This window comes from Serpula lacrymans (genome assembly GCF_000218685.1).
Source record: "Serpula lacrymans var. lacrymans S7.9 unplaced genomic scaffold SERLAscaffold_3, whole genome shotgun sequence".
NCBI classification, from domain to species: Eukaryota; Fungi; Basidiomycota; class Agaricomycetes; order Boletales; family Serpulaceae; genus Serpula; species Serpula lacrymans.
The window spans coordinates 1,902,527-1,924,402 of NW_006763292.1; the positions used below are offsets into that span (position 1 = coordinate 1,902,527).

The following is a 21,876-nucleotide window of genomic DNA, read 5'->3' on the forward strand; positions in this document are numbered from 1 at the left end:
TAGAGAACAATGGCTGCTTTGGCAGAGACTGGGTTTATCCAGTTTTGTCATATTGTACAGTTGATAAAGGCAGTGGCTGATGATGTCAGAGGGCACTGTGAGGCAACGTTAAACTATAACAAAAACAAAACCTGTCTCCTTCTGCACTTGCAGGGAGTAAGAGGATCGATGAGCTTGAGGTCGACAGACGCTAGCAAATATAGTGAGTAGAGGACTTTGAGAGGTAAGCTTCAAAGGTTCTTGTTGAGGAGTAAAGCGGGTAAATTCAGTAATAGAAAACTAAGGAGCCATACATGAATAGGTAAGGCTTTATATAGGGAACTGTCCGTTCCTCAGACCGAAAGGAGAATATACAAAAAGTGGTCTGAGGAATTAATCAACCAATAAGAAAAAAGGGAGAGTAACTATTGTACGACTTTTGACTTGATTAATTAGCAGGTAAGAGACTTGTACTAATTATAGAGGATTGTCATGCGTGTTCAGGAACCATATCCTCATGATGAGGCACGATCCTAAATAAGGTGTTATTAGTATTACCAGGCTTTACTGGGGCTTGGAGCTGGTTGGCGAGATGCCTACTACCAGTCCCTACCCAGTGTGCTGGCTGGCTGGGAGCGATACCCAGTCTCTGATCTGTGATATAAAATGGTAGTGATGGTTAAGAAAGCCTGTGAGGGCTATGAGAAGTAAAACGGCAAAGGATATCTCTAGCCCTAGAGCCAGAGGTGTAACGGGAAAAGCGTTCGAGAACCAAGACATAGCGAAGATAGGAAAATAATGAAATGGTCCTTACAGGCGCAGCCCGTGTGACCAGCTCCACTGCGTGAGAGAGTTTGAGTCTAAAAGAAGAATAAAGGCAGCACTGCATGAGAAGGTGGAGTTAGAACAAAAAAGGAAAGTGCTGTATGGCATGGAGTGTGAACTATAGTAAAAGGTTCAAAGCGGAGAATGAAGATTAAAGGAAAGGTCCGAAAATTGTGTTATTGTAACACTACCCCCCTTCTAAGGCTCGACTTCCAGGCGAGACCAAATACCGGAGGTGGTAGTTAAATTTTCGGGCATAGGTTGAAAAAGGGAATTAAAAAGTTTTGAGTCCATGCCTCTAAGCTTCCTAGGAGCTAAGGGGTTCAGAGGGGTTCTTAGAATAAAATTTGCAAACAGCGTTGTGGGAATTGTCCAGATGGGCTTCTGGTTCCCATGTTCTGTCCTCGTCTCCATAGCCCTTCCATAGGACTAGGAACTCTAATTTGCCACACTTCAAGCGTGCATCCACCACCCGTTCAATTTCGAACTCTTCTTCACCTTCCTGGGTGACTACAACCGGTCCGGGCCGGTCTACACGCTGTCCCGGCAGCGGCCCTTTGTAGGGTTTCACACAGCTTATATTGACCGTGGGTACTACCCTCATTCGTTTTGGGAGTTCCAGCTCCACTGCGTTGGGTTTGACTTCCTTAATCCGGTAAGGGCCAATCCATTTTTCGGTCAGTTTTCTAGACTGCCAATCTTTTAACTTTAAGTGGTCGGTATCTAACCAGACCAGGTCGCCAACCTTGTAGTTAGGGACCTTAGAGCGTCTATGCTCTGCCCTGTCTTTCATCTGCTCTGCAGTTTTGAATAGCGCTTTGCGCGTTTCGTCTAAGACGGACTTCATGTCCTTAGCCATGTTCCTAGCAGCCTCGTTCTTGCTCTTGCCAGGTTCTACACCCATTCTGGGGAGGTATGATCTAGTAACCTCAAATGGTGACTTTCCTGTAGCCAATAACTGTTTGATATTATAAGAGAACTGGGCTATCTTTAGCCACTTGGCCCAATCTGTCTGCCTGTCATTAATAAATATATGGAGATACTGTTTCAACTCCTGGTTGAGTCTCTCCGTTTTTCCATCAGTCTGTGGATGGAACACCATTGATAATTTAGGTTTTATGCCAAGCATCCAGCATAGTTTTTTCATAAATTTGCTAGCAAATTGTGGCCCTCTATTGGAGATAACTGTTTCTGGTAACCCATGGATAGACCATACAAAATCTTTAAATAAATCTGCCGTGCCGGCAGCGGTAATGGTTTTATTAGTAGGTATGAATACTACTTCTTTGGAGAAGCGATCAACTACCACCATTACTGAATCATACCCATTCGACTCGGGCAGATCCATCGTAAAATCAACCGATATATCCTGCCAGGGACCAGCTGGTATTGGATTTGGCATAGGTTTACCAGCCGGTGTCATGCACCAAAGTTGATTGGTAGCATGGACAGGTGTCAATAATGAAGCGAATATTCAAAAGACTCGCCTTTGCGCCACACAGGCACAGTGCCACGTGGAATAGTAATTAATATTGCCTTTTTCGAACTTGTGGCTGATCAGCATCACCTCTATTAGGCAATCCAGTCACGCTCACCTTTGCTTTTCCATCCGGTACTTTCCGCATTTCGGCATTTCGGCAAATTTTTGCGTTGCCACTGGCTACACATTGCATTGCGCCCTCAATTTTTTCGTTTCCCTTACTCCCCTTCCTTTGCCTAGCCCCACCATGGGCCCCTTCCTCTCCTTTTTATTCTCACCTGATGGTCGTTTCTGGATCCCCATTCTATTCCACTTTTTTGTCACCTCCACCCTCCTCCTCCTCATCTTATTTGCACCCCCACCATTTCTGATGTCACCACTTCCTATCCGCTTCCGTCGCTGATCCGTTGACTACCACGTGCCACTGCTGATATCAGCAAAGCCCCGGCGGCCGGTCCAAATAGGGCAACAGGTCCATCTTTATGACGTCAATCTGCCATCATATACTATCAAAACATCGGTCGCTTGTCTTGCCTGGTTGGAGCGTGGGTGGGTAGTTATTGAGCTGGAGAAGGTTCATCCCCTTGCATCGCCCATGTTCATCGCTGTCCCATTCACTTGGGTACACTTATCTTTTGTCCATCGTCTTCACTACAGCTACACCTACCACACGCTGCCTGGGACTCACTTGTTCCAAATTGGAACTACTCCTCTCCCTCCCTTGTTTGATCAGGTGGTCCAACACAACCAGTCCATTGGTAAGGCCATGGAACTGTCGGATTTGGACTAGGTGGTGGACCAGTGGCTCCAGTTTCTTTATTTCAGCAGAACATTCATTTACAGTGTGATTATTTTTGATTTTTGAATCATTTTTATGGACACATACTTTTTAGAATGCCTGACTGACAATAAAGGAACTGTGTTGATACTGATAGTGTTTTGCCTTGCCCTTTTTTTACTGCATCTTCCCATGACATCATGATTTTCCTGCTCTCTTTTTGCTATTGGACTTTACTTTATGGCTGTACAAACCTGTGACATTACTCACAGCATTCATTGTTCTATCCCTTTTTTTCCCTTTTTTTGACAATCTTATCCTGCACTACCTACGCAGGATTTGTCAGCATACATTCCTTCCTTCATGTTCTTTCTCATTCTTTTTGCACAGCTATACTGTGCATAGCCTACTTTTTTTTTACTATATAAACCCCTGTATTTTACCTTGTAAAAAGAACAAGAAATCCAATCCAGACTTCTTCTCTACTCTCAAGTTCACTACTCTGCTACTTGTGATCCAGTGTGGTCACAACACTTCCCACTTCTACCACTGTCAACTGCTGTCATCGTCACTTCCCACTTTTGAAGTCATTGTCATCCCTTTCGATTAGAGTCCTTCTGAGCACTACAGTTTGTACGTCAGGAGCCTGCTATCACTGGGAACCTCGTCATATTGTCGTTCTCAAACCTACCTTGTGCTACGATTAGCAAGGTAGTGCTCATCTATACTCGTCACTAAGCCCCCTATCTTCTACAAATTCAACTATCCCTCCTCCTCAAAACCCACACTCATACATCTCTGGGTTTTACTTTGAAGGATTCTTATACGTACCACCCCACGAACAACCAGACCACTCCACTGTTCTAGGAGGCAAAGCCCATAAACAAGTTCCGTGGAATCTGGGAGGATTGTGTGTTAGTTTGTTTTTTTGTGTGTGGTTTTCTAACAGCAGTTCTCATCATCGACAGCGTCCCAATTTGCCTTAACCCAAATCTGGAGCTTGATCTACCATTTGGCAAATCGCGCTCTGTCTCCGTTGAAGGTGCCAGGGTCAGTAACGACTTCGACTTTCTTGTTGAATTTCTTCCCAACTGAGGGGGTTGCTGCAGGGGGATTTGCCTGCAGCTCGGCGAGTTGATTGGTCAATGCCAAGATCTGCTGCCGCATGTTATGCAGCAGAGCGTTGACATCTTGTTGCGACGACATGTTGACTTGTTCTCTTTGTAAAGTAAATAAAAAAATGTAACTGGGGGTCCCTGCTTGCTATCTGCGGATCTACCTCTTCCCAGCTGAGTATTGGGTCTCAATCCCCAACTACCCACACTATAGTATTCGAAATTTGTATGTAAAAGGTATTTGTAATAAACCCTGGTCCAAACGGTTGTCAGGGGTTGGTCCGCTTGTTAAGCTGTCAACCCTTCTCCAACTGGCGGAGGCAAGTGCCCGGCCTGGTCAGAGGAAAGAGAAATTGAAGTTTTGTATTTTAAAATCTAATCAACAGAGGTTCCACACCAACTGCTGAGCTAAGTACTCCCCTTAACGCTGGGGGCCGCATATCAACGGTTTTGGTTCTTCTCCCAAAGCACTACAAGGCCGTTGTGAAGAGCACACCTATCTGCTATGCGGGATATTTCCAACCAATAACCAATCTCCTTCACCCTGGAGTCCGGGTGCCCAATGGGACTTTTGCACAAATGTGCGAGAGAGTAGAAGAGCGAGTCCTAATGTAACAACCAAGAGTTAGTTACTCTGGCGCACACAGAACACACTATAGAGAAGATGATGTGGGAGCGGTTACCCTTTGAGCTGCAGAGAGTTTGTTGGTATACAACAGGAGGACTCGCTGAGGAGTCTCCTTGATCTATTGGGGTATATATACTACTACAGTGTTATTTGTACATGTGTACTATACAGTTGATAAAGACAGTGGCTGATGATGTCATGGGGTCTAGCCCGCATGATCAGCTCCACTGTGTGAGAGAGTTGAGTCCAAAATAAGAAGAAAGGCAACACAGTGCGAGAAAGAGGAGTTAGAACCAAAAGGGGAAGTGCCGCGTGGCATCATGTGTGAAAGCTAAAGTACAAGGTTAAAGCGGAGAATAAAAGTAAAGGGAAGGTCCAAAAATTGTGTTATCGTAACACCTAGTCCAAATCCGACAGTTCAATGGCCTTACCAATGGACTGGTTGTGTTGGACCACCTGATCAAACAAGGGAGGGAGAGGAGTAGTTCCAATTTGGAACAAGTGAGTCCCAGGCAGCGTGTGGTAGGTGTAGCTGTAGCGAAGACGATGGACAAAAGATAAGTGTACCCAAGTGAATGGGACAGCGATGAACATGGGCAACGCAAGGGGATGAACCTTCTCCAGCTCAAAAACTACCCACCCACACTCTAACCAGGCAAGACGAGCAACCGATGTTTTGATAGTATATGATGGCAGATTGACGTCATGAAGATGGACCTGTTGCCCTATTTGGACCGGCCGCCAGGGCTTTGCTGATATCAGCAGTGGCATGTGGTAGTTGACGGATTGGCAATGGAAGCGGATAGGAAGTGGTGACATCAGAAATGGTGGGGGTGCAAATAAGATGAGGAGGAGGAGGGTGGAGGTGACAAAAAGGTGGATTAGAATGGGGATCCAGAAACGACCGTCAGGTGAGAATAAAAAGGAGAGGAAGGGGCCCATGGTGGGGCTAGGCAAAGGAAGGGGAGTAAGGGAAACGACAAAATTGAGGGCGCAATGCAATGTGTAGCCAGTGGCGACACAAAAATTTGCCGTAATGCCGTAATGCGGAAAGTACTGAATGGAAAGCAAAGGTGAGTGTGACTGGATTGCTATTCCACGTGGCACTGTGCCTGTGTGGCGCAAAGGCGAGTCTTTTTGAATATTTGCTTCATTATTGACACCTGTCCATGCTACCAATCAACTTTGGTGCATGACAGCGAATTCTTACAAGTCCAAACACTAATCATCTCATCCCTATCCCCTCTTTCTCTCAGATTTGCATTAGAAATTTCCGCCTTTGACTTCTCTCCAATAATTTTTTTGTATTCTTGCAATGACTTCTTTCACTGCTCCACCTCCAGGCAATAACAACAACGTAGCACCAACTCTTCCTAGTGGTTCAAATCTCCCGAATTCTTCAATCACAAATCCTTCCAATACCGGTACAACAAATTCTCCAGTTAATACTAACATCACCACCAATCCCAATGCCAACAATACTCCGAGTACCAATACATCAGTTACTGCTCCTTCTCATCCCCTTACTCCCCCCACAAACAATATTACCAATTTATTAGCCGCCTTTTCCCAATTCTTGCCTGCATCACAGATCAAAGCTCGCAAAATTCTTACTAATACTGTATCCAACTCTTCCTCATCTTCCAACACAACTTCAAGAATTCTTTTTTCCAGACAGATTACCAGCTCCCAAAACATCAGACACTACTTACAGTATTCACCCCTTCATCCCGCAACTAGCTAGAGCAGACATTTATATCCCTCTTACGCTATTCACAGCTGCATCCACTACTAAACTCTACAGAGAATCAGCTTTTCTAAAACAAATCACAGTATACAACAAAAATAATACCAAAAATCACGCACTTGATCTCACTCAATTCCCAAACGAACACAACATGGACCCAATTGACTGGCATGAAGCCTGGGGTAGATACTCCGACTTTCTGGATTTATATTCAGATCCTCCCATCGCCCAACGTTGGAAAGACCACTACGTTTTCCTCTCGAGACAAGAATATTTTAGATCCAACTTTCCCGCAATATTGGAATTTGACATTGAACAAAGCACCAACTATGCAAACGAACACCGCGAACTCAACCATGAGGGCCCGTTCAGCAGCCACCATTTGAAAACGCGCTCGTTTTGAATGAGCTGAGAGGCAAACGAAATTTCTCACGCTATGTCACACCATTGTAGATTATCAGTAGATCGTGGTTTTCCTGCCCCCCGAGCCTCCATCATGACCACATCCTCCTCTCAAAAGAAAGCAGCTTCCTCGGCTCTCCTTAAGTTGTCTCATGCTCAACGAAGGAAGGCTGCTTCCCTGGCTTCAGCCACAGCTGCTGCTGCTGTATCACTGGCTTCAGTATCATCTCTTATTAAATCACCTCAGCATAATTGAATTTTAACTGGTCATGCTTGGGTTAGGGAGCTATTATGTGGACATCCTCGTTGATTCCATAATATGATGGGGCTTTCCAAGCCAGTTTTCCGCAGGCTCCTTCAAGAGCTCAAGGATTATGCAGGTTTTTGTCACTCCAAGCATATCTCAACAGAGGAGCAGCTTGCTATCTTTCTCCGAATGTGTCGCACTGGTGGAACAAATAGGGATATGCAGGAGAGGTTCCAGCATAGTGCTGATACAATATCAAAGTATGCATGTGTTTATTCTTCAATATCATTCACTGAGTATCAAACCTTGTTACTTATAGGATCTTTCACCGTATGCTCAATACGGTGGTTTCTCCTGCCTTTTACCGGAAATACATCAATCTCCCCCCTAATGAGGAGGTCCCTCCTGAAATCCGAGATGAGCCCAAGTTCTATCCCTTCTTTAAACAGTGTCGTGGTGCCATAGATGGTAGCCACATCAATGTCTTTGTTCCTGATGATGCTCTTACTGGACGCTATCGTAATCAGAAGGGTCGACTCTCTCAAAATATCCTTGCTGCTTGCACCTTTGACATGCGCTTTTTATATGTCTTGTCTGGCTGGGAGGGCAGTGCTGCTGAAAGTCATGTGTACAACAATGCTCAGAGCAATGGCTTTGTAATTCCTCCAGGTCTATATTATCTTGCGGATGCAGGCTTTCCCTCATGTGATTCCCTTTTGGTCCCTTACCGTGGAGTACAATACTATTTGAAGAAATGGGGTAGAGCTTCACAAAGGTCTTCATTTCTTTCACTTTGATATCTCAGCTCATACTTGTTATCTTTCAGGCCCAAAGACTTCAAAGAGCTTTTCAATTTACGTCATGCTCAAGCTCATAATGTTATTGAGCACATTTTTGGGGTGGTCAAGAGACGCTTTCAACTAATGGTTGCAGCTCCAGAGTATGCTTTGGAGGTACAAGCAAAGCTTGTTCCTGCACTTTGTGTTCTTCACAATTTCATACGAGTTCATGATCCTGATGACAGTAACAATGAAGAAGGGGACAGCATAGGTGGTGGACAGAATAGTCAAGCTATACGGCAGGATCAAAGGGATCATAGTCATGTCATCACACCTCAGGAAAAGGAGAGGGCAATACTTAAACATGATATAATTGCAAAGGCAATGTGGGAACAGTATATCACATATACTCAAACTGGAAACTAGTAATAGTAAAGCTATTTTAACTACATGCTATCAATCTCAAGAGGATGTAGTTGGATCAAAGGACATCATCAGAGATAGCAGAATATGCATCAGCAATGGCAATATTCTTGGTGAATAGTGCAATTGCTTGTGTGTGCTCAGCAGTGGCCAATGCATCATCGACACAAACAGCCTTGATTGCAGCAATTCTCCTCTTAGGTGTGCTGGGGACATCACCAATAAGCTGGGAAATACTAGGGTCAGGACGACTGAGTGATGAAGTCACAGCACTAAGTGCATCTGCAATTCCAAGGATGGCAGAAGGTCCTGTCACCTTGGTACGAAGGCGCTTTGATGCAGATGCAGGAGTGGGTGATCCAGAAGCTGCACATTTGCGTTTTGAGCTCTGAGACACTTCAATAGAATCCTAGAAGAATGAATAGTGGAGTAAAGTCAACATCAAGCCATATCACATACCTGAGACTTTTCTTCCCCATCCAAGTCTAAATTACTCTCTGGATGACCATCTGCTGTGCCCATATCATCTTGATCCACTTGTTCCTCATAAGGATGAGGCAAGGGCAAAGAAGGCTCATCACCCTCACCAGTGGCATAGCGTCCATCAATGAGTCCAATTATATCGTCGTAGAGTGGAAAAGGGTTTGTACGCCATGGCTTTGCTTCTGGATGGGACTGAGACAGATTTAATTGAGTACATCCCATACTAAATTATTGACTCTACACTTACTGCAATATAGTTATCCCACACATCTTCTTCAGCAGTTACTTTCTTTCTGGTATCATCCCATCCAAAACCAGACAGCTCTCGGAGCTGCTGAACAACAAGGCACATAGCCTTTAACTGTGATGATAAAAATCAGTACAATATATGTTGTACAATGGTTGACTTACTGTTCCCCAATTTTGGCTACAATTTGTAAATGTCTTTGGTGCACCACCACTGGTTTTATGGCTCTGCACCAGCACAACAGCTGCAGCAACAAAAGCTGGTTTTTTGAAATTATTGTCAGGTTGATTACCTTCCATTTGTGCCTCCTTCAATTTATCCACTAATGTGGCATCATCCTCTGATGTCCATTTCGCATTTTGGGGCTCTTTTGGGGCTGGACTCTGAGATTGTTGACTAGGAGGTTGGTTCTCTTTGTTGGCAAGGAGCCTGTTTTTCATAGATGAAATCTTGAGTGTGAGCTTTTGAGAGGTCATTGGGGGCTTTTGAGGTGGGTTTGAGAGTGATAGAGCAGTGTGAGCTACTGTAGTTTGAGTGTAAAAGTTGGGAACACAATTTGCAGACCGGTGTGACAAAGTTTTTTTGAAACAAGCTGAGTTGCTGAACATGTCAGCTTGTTCCGAAACGGCACCATTTCAAAATGAAACGCAACTTTTTTGGCGGGTGACATTTTGAAACGGTGGCTGCCGAACGGGCCCTGAACTCTATCAACAATGTTTTGCCTCTATCAAATTAGAGCAGATACAAAAAGAAGCAGCCAGAGATTGAGTGCAATCATCTTCATCACTTCCCTCTTCTTCTTCATATAAAAGCAGACACTTTGAACCTTACCGCGATGACAGAAACAGATCCTTTCGTCGTGACAAAGAAGAACAACATTCTACCAAGCAGCCTTTTCGCGACAATTGTCCAACACCACGTGGTTCCCCGATCTGCCTTATTTGTCAACAACCAGATCATCGTTTTGGCCAATGTACCAAAGAGAAAACGATTTCGAACACATTGCTCTTCTCATGCAAACTTAATGGCCAACTTGTCACTCACCTTACCAGCGCCATCATTTACATTGCCTTCAACCTCGACTCCAACAAACGCCCCTGCACCAACAACCATCCCGATCAACACATCTGTTCTTTCTGCGGCTCCTCCGACCACGCCGCCTGTTCTCGCAAATGCATTTGATCCGGCATTTCTCAATTTCTCACTCAGGACTACCTGTTACGATAACACAATTTTTGGACCTTCCCTTTAATTTTCATTCTCCGCTTTAACCTTGTGTACTTTAGCTTTCACACGTGGTGCCACGCAGCACTTCCCCTTTTGTTCAAACTCCTCTTTCTCGCGCCGTGTTGCCTTCTTCTTACAACTCTCTCACACAGTGGAGCTGGTCATGCGGGCTAGGCCCCATGACATCATCAGCCACTATCTTTATCAACTGTATAGTACATAAGTACAAACAACTCTGTATTAGTATATATACCCCAATAGATCCAGGAGACTCCTCAGCAAGTCCTCCTGTTGTATATCAACTAACTTTCTGCAGCCTAAGGGGTAACCACTCCCCATCCATCTTATTTATAGTGTGTTTCTGTGTGCGCCAGAGTAAGTCACTCTTGGTTGTTACATTAGGACTTGCTCTTCTACTCTCTCGCATGATTGTGCAAAAAGTCCGACTGGGCACCCGGACTCCAGGGTGAAGGAGATTTGGTTATTGGTTAGGAATATCCTGCATAGCAGATAGGTGCGCTCCTAGTGACGGCCTTGTAGTGCTTTGGGAGAAGAACCAATACCTGTGATATGCGGCCCCTAGCATTAAGGGGAGTACTACAGCTCAGCAGTTGGTGTGGAACCGCTGTTGATTAGAATTTACATACATTTTCAAATACTATAGTGTGGGTAGTCGGAGATTGAGATCCGGTACTCAGCAGGGAAGAGGTAGATAAGCAGATAGAGATTAAGAGGCTGGTACCTCCCGAGTACCATGACTTCTGGAAAGTCTTTTCTAAACATAAGTCAGAGCGCTTGCCAGAGGCTAAGCCTTGGGACCATGCTATAGACTTGAAGGACACTTTCAAACCGAGAAAAGGACATATGATACTGTCAGGCAACAAATACGAAGCTATATAACAAAGCACAATGCCTGGTCAAGTCCTTGCTGGAAGGCGGTGAATCAGGGTATGAGAATGAAGAGTATCGGTATGAGCGCAAATCCAAACTAATATTGAACTAGAGAACAATACATCGAGTATGTACTTCTCTATATAGTGAACAGCGATGGTCAGACCGAGAAAGGGAAGTACTGAGAAAGTGGTCTGACCAGCTAGCTAACCAATAAGAAAAAAGGAGAAAGTGGTCTGATCTATCGTATTTACTAATCGTATGAGAAAATGTATTGTTAAGGGATGTGCAATTGGCTGTATCAGTAAGCCCATGAGAAGGCGCTGACTCACAACCTTCTTCGCTTATCAATATTCCTCCGAAGTATTCCCAGACATAGCACTGGATCGTGGCTATGTCATCTGGATATCTTCTCGAGGGTTGACAACTAGTCTACCTCGTTGTAGGTACGATAGAACGTGAGTGTGAAGAGAGAATAAGAAGAAAAATGATAAAAGTAATAAGACACCTGCTGTAATCTCTAGTCCAAGGGCAAGAGAAGTGACGGGGATCGAGTCTGCTAACCACAACATGACGGGAATGCGATAAGAAAAATCGATTCCTCACAGATACCACTCTCTGCTCCAGAAAGAGACGAGGTATCAAGTTTCATAGACGAACAGCTTAGGAAGGGTTACATCAGACCTTCCAAAAGCCCTATGACATCCCCAGTGTTCTTCATTCCTAAAAAGGATGGTAAGAAGCATATGATTATGGACTATCGTTACGTGAATGAGCACACGGTTAAAAATGCGTATCCGCTGCCTTTGATCAGTCAGCTAGTAGACAAATTGGCTGGTGCCAAGATCTTGACAAAGATGGATCTCAGATGGGGGTACAATAATGTACAAATCAAAGAAGCAGATGCTTGGAACGCTGCGTTCACGTGCCACCGAGGATCCTTTGAACCCCTCGTTATGTTCTTTGGGTTGACCAACTCACCGGCAACCTTCCAGAGCATGATGAACGAGATCTTTGCGGATATGGAAAACTGTGTTGTCATTTATATTGACAATTTGTTAATATTTACGAAGTCAGACGATGAGACTGAGCATGACAGGATTGTGCAAGAAGTCCTTCGACGCTTACAGGAACGGGACCTATTCGTCAAACCCGAAGAATGTAATTTTAAAGTGAAGGAAGTAGACTTCCTCGGTATGATCATAGGCCAGAACAGAATCAGGATGAATCCTGAGAAAGTTCAAGCTATCTTGGATTGGCCAGAACCTACTCGCATCAAAGGAGTTAGGGCCTTCCTGGGCTTAGGCAATTTCTACCGAAGGTTTATCGAAAACTTTGCAAAAATCACGAGACCGTTGAACAATCTCACAAAAAAAGACATTGTTTGGCATTGGGGCACCAAGGAACAAGAAGCTTTTGATAAGCTTAAACAGGCGTTTACAACAGCGCCCATACTAGCATTTCCAGAATTAGACAAAGAGTTCCGGCTAGAAACCGACTCTTCTGATTTTGCTAGTGGGGCTGTTTTGTCAATTAAATGCCCGGACGATCTTTGGAGGCCTTGTGCCTATTTATCACATAGTTTGTTGCCTACAGAGCGCAACTATCAAATTTACGAATAAGAGATGCTAGCCATCATTAGAGCCTTAGAGCACTGGTTGCACTACTTAGAAGGTGCTAGACACTAATTTGAAATTTGGACCGATCATAAGAACCTAGAGTATTTTATGACGGCCCGAGACTTGAACCGAAGACAGGCCCGCTACGCGGTATACTTGTCAAGGTTTAATTATAAATTAATCCATAAGCCTGGAAGCTCTATGGGGAAAGCGGACACTTTGTCCAGAAGAGAGGATCATGCCAACGGCATTGAAGATGACAACAAGGGTGTTACCCTGATAGACCAATCAAGGGTGGCCAATGTTAGAATTGGGCAGGATTCTGATCTTCTGGAAGTCTTCAAGAAAGACATCTCCTCAGAAAAGAAGGTGTGCCTTGACGGCAATGAAAACTATTTATGGGAAGACGGGCTCTTCTATTTTAAAGACAAGATCTACGTGCCTGAGTCCGCAAGGATCAAGGCAATAGATAGACATCACAATACTCCAGTGGCTGGGCACCCTGGGTGGCAACGAACAATGGAGTTGATCTCCAGAAACTACATGTGGCCTGGCATGGTCAAAGACGTACAGGAATACGTAAAATCCTGTTTGAGATGTGCCATGGCTAAGAATTCTCACCAACCGCCGGCCGGTAAGCTTATGCTGAATCTGATACCAGCTGGTCCCTGGCAGGATATATCGGTGGATTTCACAATGGATCTGCCCGAGTCAAATGGGTATGATTCAGTAATGGTGGTAGTGGATCGCTTCTCCAAGGAAGTAGTATTCATACCCACCAATAAAACCATTACCGCCGCTGGTACGGCAGATCTATTTAAAGATTTTGTATGGTCTATCCATGGATTGCCTGAAACAGTTATCTCCGATAGAGGACCCCAATTCGCTAGCAAATTTACAAAAGAATTATGCCGGATGCTGCATCAAACCTAAGTTATCAACGGTGTTCCATCCGCAAACTGATGGACAAACGGAGAGACTCAACCAGGAGTTGAAGCAATATCTCCGTATATTTATTAATGACAGACAGACGGATTGGGCCAAGTGGCTAAAGATAGCCCAGTTCTCATATAATATCAAACAGTCGTTGGCTACAGGAAAGGCACCATTTGAGGTTACTAGATCATACCTCCCCAGAATGGGTGTAGAACCTGGTAAAAGCAAAAACAAGGCTGCTGGGAACATAGCCAAAGACATGAAGTCTGTCTTAGACGAAACGTGCAAGGCGCTATTCAAAACTGCAGAGCAGATGAAAGACAGGGCAGAGCGTAGACGCTCTAAAGCCCCTGACTACAAGGTCGGCGACCTGGTCTGGTTAGATACTGACCACTTGAAAATAAAAGATCGGCAGTCTAGAAAACTGACCGAAAAGTGGATTGGCCCTTACCGGATTAAGGAAGTCAAACCCAACGCAGTGGAGCTGGAACTCCCAAAATGAATGAGGGTAGTACCCACGGTGTCATGCACCAAAGTTGATTGGTAGCATGGACAGGTGTCAATAATGAAGCAAATATTCAAAAAGACTCGCCTTTGTGCTACACAGGCACAGTGCCACATGGAATAGTAATTAATATTGCCTTTTTTGAACTTGTGGCTGATCAGCACCACCTCTATTAGGCAATCCAGTCACGTTCACCTTTGCTTTCCATTCGGTACTTTCCGCGTTTCAGTGTTTCGGCAAATTTTTGCGTCGCCACTGGCTACACATTGCATTGCACCCTTGCTTTTGTCGTTTCCCTTACTCCCCTTCCTTTGCCTAGCCCCACCATGGGCCCCTTCCTCTCCTTTTTATTCTCACCTGATGGTCGTTTCTGGATCCCCATTCTATTCCACTTTTTTGTCACCTCCACCCTCCTCCTCCTCATCTTATTTGCACCCCCACCATTTCTGATGTCACCACTTCCTATCTGCTTCCGTCGCCAATCCGTCAACTACCACGTGCCACTACTGATATCAGCAAAGCCCCGGCGGCCGGTTCAAATAGGGCAACAGGTCCATCTTTATGACGTCGATCTACCATCATATACTATCAGAACATCAGTCACTCGTCTTGCCTGGTTGGAGCGTGGGTGGGTAGTTTTTGAGCTGGAGAAGGTTTATCCCCTTGCGTCGCCCATGTTTATCGCTGTCCCATTCACTTGGGTACACTTATCTTTTGTCCATTGTCTTCGCTACAGCTACACCTACCACACGCTGCCTGGGACTCACTTGTTCCAAATTGGAACTACTCCTCTCCCTCCCTTGTTTGATCAGGTGGTCCAACACAACCAGTCCATTGGTAAGGCCATGGAACTGTCGGATTTGGACTAGGTGGTGGACCGGTGGCTCCAGTTTCTTTTTCTTCAGCAGAACATTCATTTACAGTGCAATTATTTTTGATTTTTGAATCATTTTTATGGACACATATTTTTTAGAATGCCTGACTGACAATAAAGGAACTGTGTTGATACTGATAGTGTTTTGCCTTGCCCTTTTTTTACTGCATCTTCCCATGACATCATGATTTTCCTGCTCTCTTTTTGCTATTGGACGTTACTTTATGGCTGTACAAACCTGTGACATTACTCACAGCATTCATTGTTCTATCCCTTTTTTTTCCTTTTTTGACAATCTTATCCTGTACTACCTACGCAGGATTTGTCAGCGTACATTCCTTCCTTCATGTTCTTTTCTCATTCTTTTTGCACAGCTATATTGTGCATAGCCTACTTTTTTTCTTTACTATATAAACCCCTGTATTTTACCTTGTAAAAGAACAAGAACTCAATTCCAGACTTCTTCTCTAATTTCAAGTTCACTACTCTGCTGCTTGTGATCCAGTGTGGTCACAACACTTCCCACTGCTGCCACTGTCAACTGCTGTCATCGTCACTTCCCACTTTTGAAGTCATTGTCATCCCTTTCGATTAGAGTCCTTCTGAGCACTACAGTTTGTACGTCAGGAGCCTGCTATCACTGGGAACCTTGTCATATTGTCGTTCTCAAACCTACCTTGTTGTAACGACCAAGAGTTAGTTACTCTGGCGCACACAGAACACACTATAGAGAAGATGATGTGGGAGTGGTTACCCTTTGAGCTGCAGAGAGTTTGTTGGTATACAACAGGAGGACTCGCTGAGGAGTCTCCTTTATCTATTGGGGTATATATACTACTACAGGGTTATTTGTACATGTGTACTATACAGTTGATAGAGACAGTGGCTGATGATGTCATGGGGCCTAGCCCGCATGATCAGCTCCACTATGTGAGAGAGTTGAGTCCAAAATAAGAAGAAAGGCAATGCAGCGCAAGAAAGAGGAGTTAGAACCAAAAGGGGAAGTGCCGTGTGGCATCATGTGTGAAAGCTAAAGTACAAGGTTAAAGCGGAGAATAAAAGTAAAGGGAAGGTCCAAAAATTGTGTTATCGTAACACTTGTGCTACGATTAGCAAGGTAGTGCTTGTTTATACTCGCCACAAAGCCCCTATCTTTCTATATTCCAACTATCCCTCCTCCTCAAAACCCACACCCATACATCTCTGGGTTTTACTTTGAAGGATCCTCATACATACCACCCCACGAACAACCAGAGCACCCACTGTTCTAGGAGGCAAAGCCCATAAACAAGTTCCGTGGAATCTGGGAGGATTGTGTGTTAGTTTGTTTTTGTGTGTGGTTTTCTGTCACGACTTGAACCAGAAGCGCTAGTCTAAGCGCTAAGTTTCTTTTTCCTTTTCTTTTACATCTGATCACATGACAGATAAGATATGTTAAGCTGCTGCTTTAGCGCGGATAACATAATACGTAGTTATATCAGATCACGTGACCACCACGTGACATGAGTCTAGAATTATTACAAAGAACATCAGTCAGCGCCTCATGGCTACTGCATGTTAGCTCAGTCAGCGCCTCATGGCTGACTTTCAGAAACATATATATAGTAGACCATCATGTACATACTTTCCTCAGTTGTTGATTAATTCTCAATCGTTACTTGAAAACGCTACTTGTTTGATTTGAGCTTTCATCCCTCCGTTAACTCGGTATAGGGGATAGAGGTTTTACACAATCAACAACTGCTACAAGTACCGTTTATGAATATAACAGCAACAATCCTAACCACCATCATCGTCACCATCATTATCATCCTACTCATCCTAACCCTACTCAAACACTCTACCCAAACCACCACTACTCTTCCACTCCATCACATCCCCACTCGCCCCGACACCATCTTATCTTTCTTTCCCGCCAACGTATCACCTTCCTCATCCCAAGACTCCTTTGTAACCATCCCCCTATAAATACATTTATATCACTATAATCTCTTTGGTGTGGAACCATTGAGATTTTCTCGGTTTTACCTAGTTTCATTTTCGATTTCCTCTGACCAGGCCGCGCATTTGCGTCCGCCAGTCGGGAGAAGGACTGAAAGCCTAATAAGCTGGTCACATTGGGACAACCGTTCGGACCCCAATTTATCACTATACTTTTTACATAAAATTCGTAAAATACAAAAAATAGTTACCATACCTACATAGTCAGTAGTGGGCTGAAGAGGACCACTTTGACTCAAAGAGAAAAGATAGACTACTAGGATCTTAGAAAGCGGTGTATCGATCCAGCTTATCACTGGTGAACTCCTTTCTATGCTTAGTAGAGATTTTTACATTTGGATCGGAGAGCAACACATTTACTCTCAAGATTACGTATTCAAAGGGAAATTCCCTTTACCAGAAATAGAACCCATCAGAATCCCATCCCCTTTAATCAAATCCGAAACTCCCCCTCCTCCCCAACTCACGTTCAATGTCCAACCTAGAATATCGCGATCTGCCCGAGCCATCCAACAGCACGGACAGCGCATTTACCAGGGAAATGATGGACGCATTACCCAGAATAGAAACTCCCCCCCCGAAAGAAGCGCGATTGGAAGCATACGTAAAACAAGAAGTAGAAAAGGCAATCAGACAAACACAAATGCATTACCAATCGCAGCTAGACGAGGCACTCGAAGAAGTGAGCGTCTTGCAAAGAAAATTAAAGAAACAGATACCGCCACCTCCAGAAAAGGTGGAAAGAAGTAGAACGGCACTGGAGAAACCCGAGAACTTCTCCGGAGATAAAAAAAAGTATAGGGCCTTTAGAGAGTCCTTATTACTACATTTTGAAGATGATGCCGTATATTTCCGAGATGACCGAAAAAAGATAAGCTTTGTGCTATCTTTTATGAAAGAAGGAGAAGCCGCGGCCTTCCGAACCGATTGGCTAGAGAACCGAGTCGATGCCCAACAGCTGGGGCTCGATATTACAAACACGTACGGAAGTTGGCCGTATTTTGCAGACAAAATGGAAGAAAGGTTCAAGGACAGTTTTGAAAAAGAAACTGCCAAGAACGAAATACTGACCCTGAGACAGGGCAACGAAACCGCCCAAGCCTTCTTTGAAAGGTTTGAAGAGAAGAAAAGATGGGCGGGATACACAAATAGAATAAATGAAGAGTTCCTAGTATCTCTACTTAGAAGGAATATGAACAAACCGCTAGTGGATAGGGTGATCTACGGCGGGCACATTCCAAGAGATTACCAAGAGTGGAAAAGGGAACTCATCAGAATAGACTATATTTGGAGAGAGAGAGAGAAAGAGAAGAAAGGTTCCGATACTGGGAAGAAACCCTATTCGGAACAAAAGAAAGAAGGAGAGAAGAAGAAAGACGGAACCGGATATACCTATACCGGTAGCGGAGAAAGAATGGAAGTAGACAAGGCAAAGTTCTGCACGGAAGGACGATGCTACTGATGCGGAGAAAAGGGACATAGAAGCTTCGAGTGCAAAGATGCACAAAAAAGGAAGCCACAATTTAATGTCCGAGAGTTTCTAGAAAAGATGACGAAAGAGGAAAGGGAAAAACTCCTTGAGGGTTTTTAAAGAGGCCAGCGGTACCGCATCAACCGACTGAGCCTAAAGATGTTTCGAATCGATTTCTTCCTTTGACTGTAGATACATGTGACTCAGAATTGTTACGCTGCAGCTTTAGCGCGGATGACAATAAAATTATTTCTACCCAGACAAAGAAAGAAATCCGAAACGAAAAAGATGCAACTAGAGTAAAAGCGGCGCAGAGTGATAAGACATCCGCAGTTCCGACGGCGGGCGAATCACTAAAAAGCGCAGCATTTACGATAGAACCTAAGATTCCTACACCCGATGCGGCGAACTCTACGGAGGAAAACGCAGCAGAGACTGTAGAAGAAAGGTCAGGAACCCCTTTGAAAAAACCTAGAACAGAAGTTTGGACCCCAGAGTGGGTAGTGGACAGGCTAAGAGACCAAAAGGAAGAAAGATCCATTGGGATTCTAAGTGCCTGGACACATATAAAAAGAACGAGAGAAGTAACCCGGGAAACGATCAAAGAAATCAACCGGTTACCAAAAGTAGAAGCTATACAAGCGATCATAGAAATTGCCTCCCCAAAAAAGTACATTAGGGGCACCCAAGGCAATCAAATGAACGTAAAATGTAAGCTTACTACATTAGATACTCTCCAAACAGAAACAGTCGAAGCACTATTGGACAGTGGATGCACGGGGAGTTGCATCGACTCCCAATTTGTGAAAGACAAAAGATATGAGACAAGGAAGATACCGAGACCTATTCCAGTCTATAATGCAGATGGAACTCTTAATAAAAACGGAGCCATCAATGAATTTGTAATACTGCTCATGGAAATCGACGGACACGTCGAAAAGATACATCTTGCCGTAACCAATCTGGGTAACGGAAAAATGTTTCTAGGACATGAATGGTTGAACAAACATAATCCTAAAATAGACTGGAAAGAATCAAAGTTGACCTTTGAAAGGTGTCCTGAAGAATGTAGACCAAGGATCCGAATCTCTGATCCAGAGGAGGATCCTGAAATATTCTTTGAGGAACTACGAGAAGATGAGAGGATGATACAGGTGAATCTCCATAATTTCGAAGATGCCACGATCGACGATCAATATTACTATATCAGAGCCCAAGGCACAATGGCACAGAAGCTAGCAGAAGCCGCAGGCAAAGATCGAAAAGAAGGAGGATTCGAAAAGATAGTGCCAAAACACCTTCGTCAATACAAAGACGTATTTGATAAAAAGGAGTTTGACACATTACCTGAAAGAAGACAATGGGATCATGCAATCGAACTAATACCGGGAGATCACTCCCTAGATTGCAAGATCTATCCATTGGCAAGAGGAGAGCAAGAAGAACTAGATGCGTTCCTAAAAGAGAATCTGGAATCGGGACAGATCAGACCATCGAAGTCCCCATTTGCATCACCATTCTTCTTCATTAAAAAGAAAGACGGGAAGTTGAGACCAGTTCAAGATTATAGGAAGCTAAACGATATCACCATCAAAAATAGATATCCACTTCCGTTGATCGGGGAACTAGTAGACAAATTGAGTGGAGCCAAATACTTCACAAAATTGGATGTAAGATGGGGATATAATAACATCCGAATGAGAGAAGGAGATGAGCATAAAGCGGCGTTTAGGACAAATCGGGGATTATTCGAACCACTAGTCATGTTCTTCGGACTGACAAATTCCCCCGCCACGTTCCAAATGATGATGAACACGCTTTTTAGAGAGTTGATAGATGAAGGATTAGTAATCATATATCTAGATGATATCATGATATTCACAAAGGATATAGAAACGCACCGAGCAACGACGCGACGTGTGTTAGAAATCCTGAGAAAAAATCATCTCTATCTTAAACCAGAAAAATGCGATTTCGAACAGACAGAAGTGGAATACCTGGGACTGATCATCTCAGAAAACGAAATTCGCATGGATCCGGTGAAAGTAGAAGGAATCAGCAAATGGCCAGAATGCAAAAATAAGAAAGACATACAAGCATTCTTGGGATTTGTAAATTTCTATCGAAGGTTCATAGAGGGCTTCGGGGAAGTAGCCAAACCATTGACCAAGTTAACGGGAAAAGAGGACTTCATTTGGGGAAATGAACAACAAGAAGCATTTAACACATTAAAACAACGTGTAGCTTCAGCCCCGGTGTTAGCTCTCCCAGTACCACATGGCCAATACAAAGTAGAAGCGGATAGTAGTGACTTCGCTATGGGTGCTGTCTTATCACAAAGACAAAAAGATGACTGGAAGCCAATTGCATACCTCTCCAAAGCGTTAAACCCCACAGAACGCAATTACGAGATCTATGACAAAGAACTTCTTGCCATCATGACGGCACTTAACGAATGGAGGCATTACTTAATAGACGCAGAAGAGGAATTTGAAATATGGACAGATCATCAAAATCTGCTGTATTTCAAAGAACCCAAGAAGTTGAACAGGAGACAGGCGCGGTGGATGACAGAGTTGAGTCAGTATCATTTCACGATACATCATATGCCAGGAAGGAAGCATATAAAAGCAGATCTTCTCTCAAGGCGGTCAGATCATAACAAAGGAGAAAACGACAACGAAGACGTCATACTACTGGATGAGAAACTATTTGTAAGAATGACTCTCTCTCCGGAACAAAGACAAAAGATCGCAGATAGTCAGGAGGAAGAATTAGAGATTTCAAAGTGGATTACAAAGAGAAAAGGAAATGTAGATGAATTGATAAAAAAGATGAAAGGAAAGATAGAGAGGAGAGAGGATGGATGGCTAGACGAGGACGGTCGCATAGTATTCAAAGGCAGGATCTATGTACCGAAGGATGCCGCGTTAAGGGAAGAGATTATCCGACGAAACCACGACTCTGTTATTGCAGGTCATCCAGGAAGATATAAGACAAAGGAGCTAATTACTCGACAGTACTGGTGGCCCTATATGGACAGAGATATCACGAGATACGTAGATGGATGCGAAGTCTGCCAAAGAACCAAAACAGACCATAAAAAGAAAGCGGCACCGCTTCATCCAAATGAGATCCCGGATAAACCTTGGCAGATCATATCAGTAGATCTAATCGGACCGCTACCAGAATCAAATGGATATAACATGATAATGGTAG

The 21,876-nt window shown here is 44.0% G+C and overlaps 6 protein-coding genes across 6 annotated transcripts; 2 read left to right on the top strand and 4 right to left on the bottom strand.

The window, feature by feature from the left end:
- Positions 1-266: 266 nt before the first annotated feature.
- Positions 267-795, bottom strand: SERLADRAFT_380227 (uncharacterized protein; the record flags this gene model as incomplete). Its single annotated transcript, XM_007314636.1, is given in 2 exon segments — positions 267-393; positions 411-795. 1 exon segment carries the CDS (start codon positions 757-759, stop codon positions 589-591), a length of 171 nt encoding a protein of 56 aa, XP_007314698.1.
- Positions 796-1,002: 207 nt separating this feature from the next.
- SERLADRAFT_380209 (uncharacterized protein) lies at positions 1,003-1,218 on the bottom strand (the record flags this gene model as incomplete). The annotated part of the gene is made up of 1 exon (XM_007314637.1): positions 1,003-1,218. One exon carries the CDS (start codon positions 1,216-1,218, stop codon positions 1,003-1,005), a length of 216 nt encoding a protein of 71 aa, XP_007314699.1.
- Positions 1,219-4,004: 2,786 nt separating this feature from the next.
- SERLADRAFT_434415 (uncharacterized protein) lies at positions 4,005-4,268 on the bottom strand (the record flags this gene model as incomplete). The annotated part of the gene is made up of 2 exons (XM_007314638.1): positions 4,005-4,067; positions 4,122-4,268. 2 exons carry the CDS (start codon positions 4,266-4,268, stop codon positions 4,005-4,007), a joined length of 210 nt encoding a protein of 69 aa, XP_007314700.1.
- Positions 4,269-6,120: 1,852 nt separating this feature from the next.
- Positions 6,121-7,210, top strand: SERLADRAFT_434416 (uncharacterized protein; the record flags this gene model as incomplete). The annotated part of the gene is made up of 3 exons (XM_007314639.1): positions 6,121-6,306; positions 6,365-6,948; positions 7,006-7,210. The coding sequence occupies 3 exons, from the start codon at positions 6,121-6,123 to the stop codon at positions 7,208-7,210; spliced, it is 975 nt and encodes a 324-aa protein (XP_007314701.1).
- Positions 7,211-9,001: 1,791 nt separating this feature from the next.
- Positions 9,002-9,247, bottom strand: SERLADRAFT_413380 (uncharacterized protein; the record flags this gene model as incomplete). The annotated part of the gene is made up of 2 exons (XM_007314640.1): positions 9,002-9,068; positions 9,134-9,247. The coding sequence occupies 2 exons, from the start codon at positions 9,236-9,238 to the stop codon at positions 9,021-9,023; spliced, it is 153 nt and encodes a 50-aa protein (XP_007314702.1).
- An 8,824-nt stretch (positions 9,248-18,071) lies between these two features.
- On the top strand, positions 18,072-18,487 carry SERLADRAFT_380228 (uncharacterized protein; the record flags this gene model as incomplete). Its single annotated transcript, XM_007314641.1, has 1 exon — positions 18,072-18,487. A coding segment is annotated over one exon (178 nt), but the record flags the coding sequence as incomplete, so codon positions are not given.
- Between the last annotated feature and the right edge of the window lie 3,389 nt (positions 18,488-21,876).